We start from the raw sequence: 13,692 nt of genomic DNA, 5'->3' as shown, positions 1-13,692 counted from the left end.
AGGGCCCATTGTGGGTAGGGGCTTTGAGAGCTCGAAGCTGCAAGGCACTGCCGGGCAGCAGGAGCAGGGTGGGTGGGAGGTGCGGTCCTGGGAGCTGGGGAGAAGGGAGAGCCTGGCCGGGCTTCGAGGGCCTCCAGGGCCCTCTGGCAGGCCACTCACTCCTAAAGCCCTGGAGCTGGGCCTCCCTTAAGCCTGGACATAATGCTTGCAAGTTTGGGGTGCAGGAAGACCCTCCATGCCCTGCACAGCCCTGCCTGGCCACTCCCCTCCTGATGGTCCCTCTGTTCTGGCAGAGGGGACCCTGTGGCTGCATCAGCTAAGGCTGTGGGCTGGGGCAAGTTGCCTCTGAGGTGGGGTAGCAGCACTCATCCCCACCCAGGGATACTCATGAGGAAGACACAGGGTGGGATACTCCGAGGTGGCGGCAGTGGCCACAGTGCGTGGGATGGGGCCTCACACCCAGGCCTCTCATTCCAGATGACTCCTCCTCTGAGAGTGGCAGCGGCAATGGCTCCTCCACCCTGAACCCTTCCACATCGAGCAGCACGCAGGGTGACCCTGCCTTCCCCGAGATGAATGGCAACGGCGCCGTGGCCCCCATGGACTTCACCACGGCCACTGAGGATCAGCCCATCAACCTGTGTGACAAGCTCCCGCCGGCCACGGGACTTGGCACACCCTCCTACCCCTCCGATGGCTGTGGTGCCGACGGACTGCGGAGCCGAGTCAAATACGGGGTGAAGACCACCCCTGAGGTGTGTGGGGCTGGGGGCTCAGTCTATTTCTTTCTGTAGAGGGCTGTCGTGAGGCGAGAATGAAATTGTATACACCCAGAACTTAGCTGGAGCCAGCCGATGTGTGTGACACCAAGCCAGGGTGGTGGCTGTGGCTGGTATGCCATCGGGTTCCTGGTGAAGCTCTGGGATGGGAGATGGCTTGGAGTGTGCCCTCAAGCCAGGCCCCCTTCTCCAAGTCTGGTTTCCCATCTGTGAAGTGGAGCTGATGGTCCCTGCCTTGGTAGAGATGGTAGATGGATATGCATCCCCACGACCCGTCCCCTCCCCCAGAACAGCATCTGCTGTGGATAACAGCAAGTGGCCACTTTTGGCACAGCCAGGTACGAGGCCTCCCACTGCCTGGTTTCTCTGCGTTCCTGTCCCCATTTTATAGGTGGTGCAAAAAAGGGGCAAGGGCCCAGGCACGTGGGCAGTGGAACTCCTCCTTTGACCAGGCTGATGGAGGGTGGGCACAGCAGGTACTGCTACCAGTGGGCATCCCCCCTGCTTCCTGGGGCCTCCCTCACACTTCCACAGGCTGCCTCGGGGCCACTAAGGTTTCCTGCAGTAGCGCCTCTTCTCCAACCTGGGCCTGGGGCCAGAGGCGCCTTCCTGGAGCCTGCACCTCTGGACAGACTCTTCTCCCTCCCTGGCATCCTGCCCCTATCCAAGTCTGTATGTGGACGAAGTGACAGGCACCAGGCCAGTGACCCTAGGGGACCGACCCCTGTGGGCCTAGTCCCAGGGGGAGAGGCCTGTCAGGGGCCGTGCTGTGGGACCAGGTGCCAGGCAGTACACTTCTTCCTGGATTTGCTCCTCAGTGAGTGCTGTTCCCCTCCGGGGTGTGCCTTGGCCATGCTGCCACATCACAAGGTCTGACCATGCAGCCACCTGTTCCCTGAGCCTGCCTTACCTGCTAGATGCCAGCCTCCTTGAGGGCAGGGACAGTGTCCCCAGGCTACTGCCAGTCAGGATCTGAATGAGTAGATGGGACACATCGAAGGCACAAACTTTCCAAAAGGCAACAGTGGTCCTTAGCCATCCCAGAGCAGTGCCCCGAGGCAGGGGCAGGAGACAGGTGGTGTGGGAGCTGAGCCATGAAGGATGAGAAGATGGAGGAAGCACGGAGGAAAAGAGGAAGCTGCCTCTTAAGGAGAGATGGGCAAGGGGGCTTGTGGAGGAACTCGTGGTGGGAGCAGAGGGCTGGAGCCCTTCTCTGCTGGAGGACAGGAGACTGCTGGTGGAAGCTGGATCTGGTTCCCTTTCCCTTTCTACCCATATATTCTCAAGGGGCCACTGTGTTGTCCTGGTGGGGGTGCAGACAGGAGAAGGCCAGGCCAGGAGCTGCGGGAACACATCCTGCTTAATGGACCTGTCGCCTTGGCTGGCTACCTCGCCCAGCCCATCTGTTCCTCCTCCCGACAGACAGCATGCTCGCTGCTTTGGTGACAGCTCGGTTGTCAGCTTGGGGTTGTAGCCCCTTGGGGATCAGGGAGGAAAACCCTGAAGCCAAAACATATCTTGGCACAAGAGGAGGCTGGTGGGTGGTGGGAGTCCTTTCCGTGTCTGCCTTTCCCCTGCACATGTGGCAGGTCCTGGTGTGGACCTCTGCTGAGGAAACAGGTGACACCCTCCTAAGTGCTCGGCACCCCCAGGAGCCAGGTCTCTGCATATACTGTTGCAGTCGGTCCTCCCTGCGGCAGCCCAGGGAGGGAGGAGGTGGTAGCATTGCTGTCCCCATTGCACAGATGAAGGGAGCAGAAGAGAGGAGTGACTTGCTCAGGGCCTCGCAGCTGTGGCTCTCGTGGCAGCAGGGCGTGCGTGCCACCCTGGTCCCCAGGCTCACCACCTGTAGGAGACCCAGCAAGGGCATGAGCAGCTGCTTGGCCCAACCCTCTGCCTCTTGCCCTCTTTTTAGTCCCCCCCCTACAGCTCTGGGAGCTACGATTCCATTAAGACTGAGGTCAGCGGCTGTCCTGAGGACCTGACAGTGGGCCGGGCCCCGACGGCAGATGATGACGATGATGACCATGACGACCATGAGGACAATGACAAGATGAACGACTCTGAAGGCATGGACCCTGAGCGTCTTAAGGCCTTCAACGTGAGTACCGGCCGGAAACAGGTGGGATGGGGAGGGGAGCAGTGCCAGGGTCGGCCCTTCCCATGGCCCGTGTCTCTGCAGATGTTTGTGCGTCTCTTTGTGGACGAGAACCTGGACCGCATGGTGCCCATCTCCAAGCAGCCCAAGGAGAAGATCCAGGCCATCATCGAGTCCTGCAGCCGGCAGTTCCCCGAGTTCCAGGAGCGGGCCCGCAAGCGCATCCGCACGTACCTCAAGTCCTGCCGGCGCATGAAGAAGAACGGCATGGAGATGGTGAGTCCCTCCTCCCTGGCCCGCACTTCCCCTCGGTGCCGCCACTGACCTCCTGCCACACGCCCGGGATGCCCGGGCCCCTTCACCCAGGTCTTCCCAGGAGTCCTGGAAGCAAGTACCATAATCCCTGGTTTGCAAATGAGGGAACTAAGGCCTAGAGAGGTCATATAGCTCCGTAGACTGAGGCACTGGAGCCCAAACCCCACCCTGTGCCACCTACCCCTGGGGCAGGGTCTCTGCACAAGCCCAGGGCCCCCACGACCCCATGCTAGCTCCATCCCCGTTCTGCCTGCAGACCAGACCCACGCCACCCCACCTGACCTCGGCCATGGCAGAAAACATCCTGGCAGCTGCCTGTGAGAGCGAGACGAGAAAGGCAGCCAAGCGGATGCGTCTGGAGATCTACCAGTCCTCACAGGTACCTGCCACAGCAGCCACTACAGGGGCTGCTCCCAGGCAGCCAGGGAGAGCAGGTGCAGGGAGGGCAGGCCTCAGACGGGTGTGGACTGAGGGAGCTGTGATGGGTGCAGTTGGGGAGGGGCAGAGGGGAAACAGGAGAGCAAAGACGAGGAGAGGAGGTGGGTGGAGGTCAGGTGTGGTGTTCTCAGAGGTCTTCAGACCTCATACGGAAGCCTGGACTTCATCCCGAGACCAGAGGGCCCAGATCAAATATGCTGACAGCGAGATGAGCAGAGTCGGGAAAAGCCCCCAGCGGGGAAGGTGGCCGGGGGAGGGACAGACAGAATGCCGCAGGTCAAACCACAGCATTGGGTCCCAGGAGTCCTGGGGCCGCAGCATTTATCCACCTTGTGTCCAGGGATGGTAGTTGGGGCCAGCTGCCCCTTGGTTTCCCCAGCGCCCCCCTCTCCCCTCTGCAGGATGAGCCCATAGCCCTGGACAAGCAGCACTCGCGGGACTCCACAGCCATCACCCACTCCACCTACTCACTGCCAGCCTCCTCCTACTCCCAGGACCCTGTGTACGCCAACGGCGGCCTCAACTACAGCTACCGCGGGTACGGGGCCTTGAGCAGCAACCTGCAGCCCCCTGCCTCCCTCCAAACAGGAAACCACAGTAATGGTGAGTTGGGGGAGGCCTGGACTCTGGCTCCCTGACCAGCACCCAGTTGGGTCTGCAGAGCAGCCCCCGGCAGGGCAAGGGGTAGGGGGAAGCAGAGGCCTGTGATGGAAAGGGACTGCCTCACAGCACAGGGAGCAGGAGGGGCGGCTCTGGCACCCTCCCACTTCATCGTCTCAGCTGGTCCTTAGATTGGAAGGTGAAGGAGACTTAGCTGGTTAAAGCAAAAAGCTACCGCCCCCTTCTCACCGCCAGTGGCACTTGCTCCGCTGCTTCCCACCTTCACTCCCGGCGCCTCTCACTGATTCCGCTCCCCCAGGGACCCTGTGGGTGCCGAGTCCCAGCCAAGGGCCTGTTCTTGACCTGAGTTGAATCTCCACAGCCCCATCTCACCCATAGTGACCAAGGCTCAGTGAGACGGCTGCTGGCCTGGCCCAGCTGTGGCCCCGCTGGCCTGCAGGGCGGCTCCCTCCCCAGGCCTCAGCGCAGGGCCTGCCTTTCTAGGTGAAAGCTTTTCTCACCCGGGTGCTGGGCCTCAGTTCTTGCCCCTGCACTCATGGAGCCTACATCTGAGACACCCGGGGTGATGGCACACACCTGCTCCCTTGCTCCGCTGCTGTAGCTGGGTGATTCAGTAGGTGCTTTTCCGGTAACTTCCCAGGCTACTCTGCGCAGATGGGGCACAGACCATTAGAGGAGATAGCCCCCGAAGAGACAGAGGCCTCCTCATGGAGTCAGGTGCTGCCGTGAGCACGAACTGGAGTGGGGAACCTCAGACCCCTTTACTGTGAGGCCAAGGGAAGCAGGGGAGGAGTGGGGTCAGCCTGGTGGGTCACAGGACCTCTTGGGCCAGGCACTCGGGTTGTGTTCTGTGTGCAGGAGGAGCCCCTGCTAGGTTTTAAGCACAGAAAGGCCTTGAATTGTGTGGTCTGTCATTCTGTCTGCCCTTGTAAGAAGGTTTGAATGGAGAGAACAGGAGGCAGAAGCCGTGTGCTTTGGGGGTCTTTCAGAAGCCAGGGAATGAAGGGAAGAATTGAGGAACTTGAGTAGCTTGGAGAAAGGTGCCACCTGTAAGCTGGGGAACACTGGTGCGAGGTCTTGGCTAAACATGCCTGAGGATTCCCTAAGCCCCTGTCCTTGGCTGCAGGAGACCCCTCACTGTTCCTGGGCAGCAAGGGAGGGAGCTAGTCCCCACCCATGGCAGGAAACCCAGGCCGCCTCCACTAGCCTTGACCCTCCACCCCCCAGAACCAGGAAGTGCATGCAGGTCCCTGGAAGATTCGTGCCTGGGCTTAACTCCTCATCCCTTCCTAATGCCTCTTAACCTAAAATAAGAGGCCGCCTGGCCCTAATCCCTGAAGCTAAGGCCAGAGTGGCCGGCACAGTGAGAGGTGGAGTGGCTGTCCTAGGTGGGCTCCTTTCATTCTGGGAAGAAAAGCCATCCCATAGCCCTGCCCTCCCTACACATGGGAGTCTGCGGCCCAGCAGATGAGTGAGGGTGGCCTGGGGTCTGCTCCCTCCTAGCAGCAGGCGATGGTGACAAGCCTCTATCTGGTGTCCACCCAGCATGACCTATCTCAGGGGTGTTGCTGCCAGGTTCCCCTGACCCTCCTAAGGGCCTCTCATGGTGGGGCTGGGCCTCTTTCAGGCCTGCCCCGTTCACACCTGCCCAAGAGGCACAAATAGCAGCCAGAGAATGATTCTTCCAGGGAGGCGGCTGGCTCTGCCCTTGTGCATCCTGGGGCCTCAGTCTCCCATCTGTGAATACCCTGGTTCCTTCATGGTGGGTAGGGAGGCCACTGAGGCAGAAATCTGGTCATTTACCTCCTCGCCTGGGGCAGCCCCTGTCCGTGAGCACTAGTATCTCATCTGAAGAACATTGTTTAGATCCTCCAGCAGTTGAAGGAAGACGACAGGCAGCCACGTGGTTGCAGGGCCACCCAGCTCCACTGGCCTCCCCAGCCTCAGACTTTCAAGTGATTGTTCAATCAGTTTGGTACCTCGGCTGGGCAACCGTATTAATGGCTCAGAGCTCCTCACTTTGTTCATTATGTTGTCATCTGGAGATGCAAATCAGCTTAGATAGAATCAGGCTCACCCTGTCTTGCCTGGGGTGCTGGGTAACTCATGCTCGCTCCTATCCCTCTACCCACCATACAGTAGTCACTCGGCAACCTGAGCATCTGGCTGTAACCAGAGTCTGCAGGGGATGTCTCCAGATCAGATTGGCCACAGGAAACAGGGACCTTCTCCTTTCCAAGCCTCAGCTACTGCCCAGGAGAGAAGGGAGGAAGCTCTGAGCACAGGCATGAACAGGATAGCACCTGGGGAGAGGAGGAGAAAAGGAAGGACCTGGGGCCACTGCTCATGTTGACTATGCCAGGAGGCTCTGGCCACTCCCAAGCATGATGCAGAGGGGACCAGAGCCACCCTAGAGGGAACCAGACCCTCTCCTCCCCATCCCTCTGGGTCCAGCCCCTGCAATATCCAGAAGCCAGCAGAGGTACTCCTGTTCCCAGCTTCTCAGTCCCCCATTGTGACAACACCTTGGGAGTCAGTGACCTGCTTGGCTGCTGTTTCCAGACACGGCCCCAACCCCTTCCCCCTGTGTTTGACTTTAACAGACTTAACTGTTTCCTTAACTCTCAATTCCAAGGACGCTGTTTAGAAAATAGTTCCTAGGACCTCCTCCTTGGTGTCCACGTTCTCTGGCCAGAGAGGAAATAACCCCATGTGACAAACTGTCCCATCTTAGGCTCCTGCTTCCTTCCCCATTCGGGGACTGCAGCAGCTTCCTTTTAGCAGCAGTCAGGTTCCATAGTTTATCCCAAGATGTCACTTCCAGTCTGGATGCCTCCAGGGACAAGAGCTTGTCCCTCTCTCTTCATAGCAGCATAAAAACTGCCATGGAGATGCAATCATGAGTGAATGTGGCCATCAGAACCTTCAGGGTAGTTGGGGGAGTCTCACACCCCCGTGGAAGAGAAAGCTGTGGGTAAGGGACTCCAGGGGGAGGGCAGAGAACAGAGAAGCTGACCTGGCTGCATCAGAGAAGGCTTCCCAGGGAAGCGGCAGCGCTGCCTGCACCTGCCCAGATTCTCTCTTCTTCGGCTGCTTCTTGCTGTGAACACCTTGCAGGATGCTTTTCAAATTCCAGGAGCTTCCAGGTCTCCTGGGAGCCCACTCAGAAAGCCCTGAAACCTGTTTGGAAGCCCTTCCCTACTGTGCCAGTCTAGGCAGGCAGGCCTCCTGCGGGCTGAGAAGGAGCCCTAGCCTGGGCCGAGTGTTTCACACCCGGCATCTCAGCTTCTGCTCACAGCAGCCGCTTAGTTTTGGCAGACGAGGGCTCTGAGGCCCACAGAAGTTAAAGAATTTGCCAGTGAAGTAGCAGAGCAGGACTTGAATCCACACTTTCCCGACTCCAAAGCCAGTAGCTTCTTGGGAAAGACCAAGAGAGGACAGGGCCTGGCGGTCCCCTCCCCAATATGCACACCCCTAGTGTGTTTTAGAAGATGGCAGGCTCCCTCTTTGCCATCATCATCTGAGGACAAAGGGCAGGCAGTTTCTCCAGAAACCAGTCTGGGTCTTGTCCTGATCGTTCGGTCCACATTCCCTCGTATCCCAGCAGCATGAACCTTCCACCTCACTCAGGCACAGGACTCCTCCCAGGAGGGGGCATTCGAGGTGCTGAGGCTTAGCAGAAAGAGGCTTCACACAGCCAGCCCCTTCCTCCATCCACTGGCTGCCACGGTCCCTCCTGGGGGTGCAGTTATGGCCTGGCCAGTCTGGCCTGTACCTCTTCCTCCAGACAACCAAGGCAGCTGGCCTCTCTCCAGCTGGACAGAAGCACATACAGATGTTTCTTCTCCTGGCCTTTTGTGGCTCCACTCTGAACTCCTGGGCTTTCCCCACACACATCTCTCAGGTGTGTTAGGCCCCTGCCTACCTGCAGAGTTTCCTGCACACCATCTCCCCTTCCAGCCTCGATGTCTGGGGTGGGGAAGAGCACATGGATGGGTGCTGCTCCTTTAGGCATGCTGGCAGAGGCTTTAGCACTTGGCCCACAGTTCCTCAGTGGTGGGAGTATTTCCCATTCCCACGCTCTGCTCACCACACTGAGAGGCAGATCTTAGGAGTTCCTTTGCCCCAAGTCCTCCTCTTCCTTACCTAAAACCAGATCTTTGCAAGATCACCCTGAGGATTCCCTGAGAACCCTGTCACCCGCAGGCCCGTTCTAAGCACTAGGGATAGAGCCATCAGGGAGATGGACCAGAGCCACAGACTCCAGTGTTCAACTCACAGTGGGCACTAGGCCATAGGTTATGACAGCGCCAAGGAAGACACACCTCCCAGATGCCAGGCAGGGTGGCCGCTCCCTCCTCACCCTACTTCCTTCCCTCTTCACAGGGCCCACGGACCTCAGCATGAAAGGCGGGGCCTCCACCACCTCCACCACCCCCACACCCACCCCCTCCAGCACCAGCACCAGCAGGCCCGTGCCCACCGCTCAGCTCAGTCCCACGGAGATCAGCGCCGTGCGGCAGCTCATCGCGGGCTACCGGGAGTCTGCTGCCTTCCTGCTGCGCTCTGCAGACGAACTGGAAAACCTCATCCTACAGCAGAACTGACCCCAGCGGCACCTGGAGCGCACTGCCCTAGGGAAAGAGGCTGTCCCAGCCTGGACCCAGCTTCCTGCCTCACCAGTTGGTACATTTTGTTTTTGAAAGAGGTGGGATCCAAAAGAGCTGTTTCTAGCCACACTCCAAGCACCTGAGACTTTGGGCACAAGGACACTTTTTTTTTTTTTGGAATCTCACCACACGGGTGCTCTGACCTGCTTGGAAGAGGCCAACGGGGCAGCTCTGGAAGGGTTGGGGGCTCCCCTGACAAGGCGCTGGGGCTGCAGCTCTGTTTAGAATCACCTTCGTGGACCCTGATGTTAGAATCCCACCCCCAGATAATTACCTTTCAAGTCTTAGGTGAGCAGAATTGCATATTTATTGAGAAAAACAAAGTGGACCCTTTCTTCCTCTCCCCTTAGTAATTTATTTTTCTGAAAATGGATTCTTTTGTGTTTGTACAGATTGCTAGTCTGTGTCTGTCTGATCAGAAGGATGTATCCCCATACCTAACATTCCATATCACTACACTGATGTGGGCTGGGGCCAGGGGTAGGGCGGGTGCCAGGCTGGCTGTTCCTCTGCATGCCTGGCGCACCCTGTGGCCGCTATCCCATGGCCAGGCTATCCTGTTGCAGATCCCAGTGCTGCCACAGGGACACCACCAGGTACCTCCCTAGGCACCGCCAAGCAGGAGGACCTCACCCACACCCATGGCAAAGCAAAACAAAAGAGGTACCCCCACCCCATTCTCCAGAAGCCCCAGTCCATGGTCACCTGTATTCTACCTCACACTCCAGCGTGGGCTTTTTCCAGGATGTGCCCTGAGCCTGTTCTGAACAGCTGTCAGTCACCCCAACTCCCCCACACAATGTGTCTGCCTGGGAGGTAAGTCCAGACTGGGTGTCCAGGAGCTGGAACCCAGAGAGCGTCCTGTCCCTAACCAGCCACTGCAGTCCTCTAGCTCTGGCCCTCTCGGCTGCTTGACAGGACGGACTGCTGGGAGATGGCAGCCGGTCGGCAGGGCCCTTGCCCTCACACCCCGCTGCCCAGAAGCCAGGTCTGAACTTCTGTGCACAGGCCTGGGCCCTAAGACTCCTGCCAAGAGGGGCCGCTTCTTCAGGGTGAGCCCCGGCTGTCAGGCAGCTGTGAGCTCCAGGGCGGACTGCAGCTCCCATCCCCTTGCGCCATGTTTGGAGTAAAGGGATCAACGGAAGTGGAGGAGCCACTTGGGGTTCTCCTAAGACCAGCCCTTCTGGAGGGGCCAGTCCTGGAAGAAACCCATAATCCCTGGAGTGTGAAAAAGGGCAAAAAGAAAAAGCTGGCCTGGTTTCCTTCCTCCCTGATAGGCACTTCCTCTTGCTCAGTGCAATACCTACCAGTGCTGCTAAACCAGGGATTCGCCCAGACCTCAGCAGGCCCCCAGGGCCTCTCCATGCAACACTCCGTAGCCATGACAGCAGCTCTCTGCTGCCCGCCCCTGCCCAGAACTGGCAGAAGCCCTCTGTTGCCTTTCCTCCCTCAGAGCAGCGAGGCCCCAGGGGAGCCAGGGCCGAGTGGATCCTAGGATGGCCACAGAGAGCCACTCGCTCCTAGAACAGGCACCCCTTCCCAAACCAGCTTTTCTGCAGCCAATTGCCTGTTGCAGCTGTGGCCACTGCCTCCCGGCACTGTGGCAGACTCCCCCCGAGGAGGGACAGGGAGGGGGCACCAGTGAAGATGCCCCATCCTGCCTCAGGTCCAGAAGTCTGAAAGGTAGGGTGCCTACCCCGTGCTTACTTCCGGCCCCTAGAGGTTGGGGGTGGTCGTCTCTCTCAAGTGGCCTCCAACAACCCACCCAGCCACACCACCTCTGCCTTCCATCTGACCAATCCCCAGGCCTCTGGTCAGGGCCAGGACACCTGAGACTCACCCTTAGCACAGCACAACCTCCAGTGCCCAAGGCCTCTCCCACACCCCAGCCATCCACACATCCAGCCCCACCTGCTCAGTACTACTCCCCTCAACATTTGAATTCGTGTAAATATTTATTTTTGTGTGTGAACAATACTACAAAGTAATCAGTGAGATCTTTTGCAAAATGTTACCCCAGGCAATTTGTGAGAATCTTAATGTTAAAACCTGGCAGAGACAATCGCCACCCTAGAATTCCTGGTATCAGTTACTTAACATGTCACTTCTCCTCCCAGAGGCAGTACCCAAGCTAGAGGTGGACCGTTCGCATTTCTTGGCAGACAGGAGTGAGAAAGACTGGGGAAGGGGCTCCCTCCCGCTACCCACACAAGGATTAGATCTAAAGATCAGCATAAGCTACAGTTTGAAATCACGTTTTTCTGAGTTCAAGCTGTTGGAACTGACCACCTGCCTTAGTACTGCGGCAAGAGCATAGGTTCAATGTGTTTTTTCAAGAGGAAGGAAAGAATATGTCAGTGGTTAAAGTCCATTGGGCCTCCCAGGCCCCTCCAGGACAAGGGATTTCATCATGTTGACCCCACCTCTTGGGTGGGCTCCTCCTTTCCAGTGAAACTACCCCTGAAGCCCTGGAGATGGCAGAATCAGGAGCAACTTTCTGCATGGGAACAGGATTCCATTTAACTGGCTCAGTCAGGGAACTTGTTCTGTTTTGCTTTTGTTTTAAAAGATACAGCTTCAACCCCTTCCCCCTACTCCTGACTTGGAGGGCACCAAAGAGCTGGTTCTGATGAACCAAGCTCGCTGCTGTCTCACCCTCACCAGAGAGACTGCCTTCTCCCAAAAGGAGCTCCCAAAGCCCTGTCCCACAGCCATTTACACATCTTTTGACGGGCCTCAGGGCACAAAGTAATCATTTGGGATCCTAAGTTAAAAAGGAAATGCAAGAGTAGGATACTCCAATTCCAGAGTCTTTGCAGGGGCTAATCCCACGAGAAGGGCGGCATCAGAGAAGTGGGCATTGGTCTTAGTGGTGGACCATCAGGTAGACAAGTGATAGTGTGTGTAACCCATCTGAAACTCATTTTACCGTCGCCACCCTTACAGAGGACAGTTTATTCCCAAGGACAGTGCTGACAGGGAGGGGGACAGGCAGGGAGTTAGGAGGGTTTTCGAGGATTTTAAACAGGTGGAGCCCATCCATCCCTATTCCCAAGGGCCACTTACAACTCCAAGGGTGGTTATAGGATTAACTACCAGTTCATTTTCAAAATGCTGCTTTGAACTCAGAGGGTTGATACTTTTAATTTGTAATTTTTTGTAAAACTTTTTACAAAATAGTAAAGTATTTCACCAGAATACCAGTTTCAATCCGTCCATGGTCTGATTTTTATATAATTTAGTGGTGCTTTAGAAACTTTGTTTTGGTTGTTTCTGAGCTAAACAGCTCAATCCTTTTTCGCCTGTATCTACCTAAGACCAATGTGAACCTTTGTATTTTTGCTCCTAATTTTGGACTCAGTGAAAGTGTACTGTTTACATGTACAGATGCCCCCAGTCCCTGTGTGTTCTGCAAGACTTGCTCTTGAGGAGGAAGATGCACCTCACTAAGCTCATCTGCTTAGCAAAGCCACAAACAAAAACCTCTCACTTTTTACCTACGTTTCCACCTAAAAATACAACAAAAAACCTACACCATATAGAACTCAGATTGGCTGAAAAACTTTCCACCTGGTAGATGGCCCATATGCCTCTATTATGTGGTCCATTTAGGAGCAGGAGTCAGAAGAGAGACCTCCTATTGGCTGCTGGTGGGTAACTGCATGGACAGAGGAAAAGGGAGGGCAGGACTTTGCTGCAGAGCTATGGGATGAATGTAGTTCTTCCCTGGGCAGCCTGGGAGTGGGAAGGTCAGAATGACTCACGTGGCCTTCAGGATCAAGCCAACCAGGATTTAGGGACAACCCAAGAGGTCTTTAGTCCTCTGGCATGATTTAGGCATGTTTTGGAAGAGCACGAGTTCTGTATCTGATATGAGATGTTAAGACTTTCAGTGCAGACAGTACAAGCCATTTCTTCAGGGTTCCTCTGGGGGCAGCTCCTTCATGAGGTCCCACCTCTGGGGAGGGGCACAGGACTCCAGATAGTAAGCACTTAAGGCAAACAGTGGATGGCACCAACTTTAAAGGTGACTCTGTTAATCAATGGCTTCACCTCTAAATTATATTTTTACAGATAATGCACCTATGCAACTTAACGTGGCTCTTCTAAGCAGGTGAGGACTTCCTCCTCAATGCTCTCTATAAAAATCATTTGTGTTCTATATAGTGAGTTTTACCAGTAAATGTGGCTTAATATTTTAATTCTTAGAATGTGTCTTCTGTACGTGATGCGACTAAATTCTGTTTTGTTTGTGGAATGACTAGCACAGGCCGACTCCCTCTCTCCCTCACTTAACAAAAGACCAATGAGCTGTTAATCGAGCTGTTATCTCCATGGTATTACTTGCTAAATGCACTGATTTCATAAGTATGTGGAATCCTTTTCCTTTTGAATCTGTATATCATATATAAGACTGAATCTACTTAATAAACACTGAACAACAAACTGAATGCTCTGCTTCCACTATGTCCTATCAACAGCAGCACCACCTGCCACTTCTCACCCTTCCTCATCTAGTCTGGCACTGAAACATCTTTCTACTAGTGGAATCTACTAGCCAACAGTATGGCACACAGAAGGTCCTCAGTGCATTTTCCAGAACAAATTAACCTGTAATTCCAGCACCTCATCTGTTAGAAAGGGAAGGAAATGAACCTTTCCCAGGCGCCCTTCAGTTGCTGAGCACATGCAGAGCTCTCATGCACCGTTTTAAATCTCAGTTCCCTTACCAGCCACACGCAGACACACAGGCACACGGAGTACACGCCCT

General features: G+C 56.1%; 1 protein-coding gene across 8 annotated transcripts in view; it reads left to right on the top strand.

Annotated features, from left to right (window-relative positions):
• NOL4L (nucleolar protein 4 like) overlaps window positions 1-13,372 on the top strand; it is a 147,960-nt gene extending 134,588 nt beyond the window's left edge. For all 8 annotated transcript variants that reach the window (XM_008020545.3, XM_073007842.1, XM_073007845.1 and 5 more), the window contains 6 exons: window positions 478-755; window positions 2,695-2,880; window positions 2,962-3,153; window positions 3,449-3,571; window positions 4,032-4,233; window positions 8,638-13,372. In XM_008020545.3, the coding sequence (XP_008018736.1) occupies window positions 478-755; window positions 2,695-2,880; window positions 2,962-3,153; window positions 3,449-3,571; window positions 4,032-4,233; window positions 8,638-8,858 (1,202 nt within the window). In that variant the 3' untranslated portion in view covers window positions 8,859-13,372. The remainder of the gene's footprint in view (window positions 1-477; window positions 756-2,694; window positions 2,881-2,961; window positions 3,154-3,448; window positions 3,572-4,031; window positions 4,234-8,637) is intronic.
• The last annotated feature ends 320 nt before the right edge of the window (window positions 13,373-13,692 follow it).

Source organism: Chlorocebus sabaeus, chromosome 2 (genome assembly GCF_047675955.1).
Source record: "Chlorocebus sabaeus isolate Y175 chromosome 2, mChlSab1.0.hap1, whole genome shotgun sequence".
In the NCBI taxonomy this organism is placed as follows: domain Eukaryota; kingdom Metazoa; phylum Chordata; class Mammalia; order Primates; family Cercopithecidae; genus Chlorocebus; species Chlorocebus sabaeus.
Note: the sequence above shows the minus strand (reverse complement) of the source record. Positions and strands in the feature narration are given on the sequence as shown.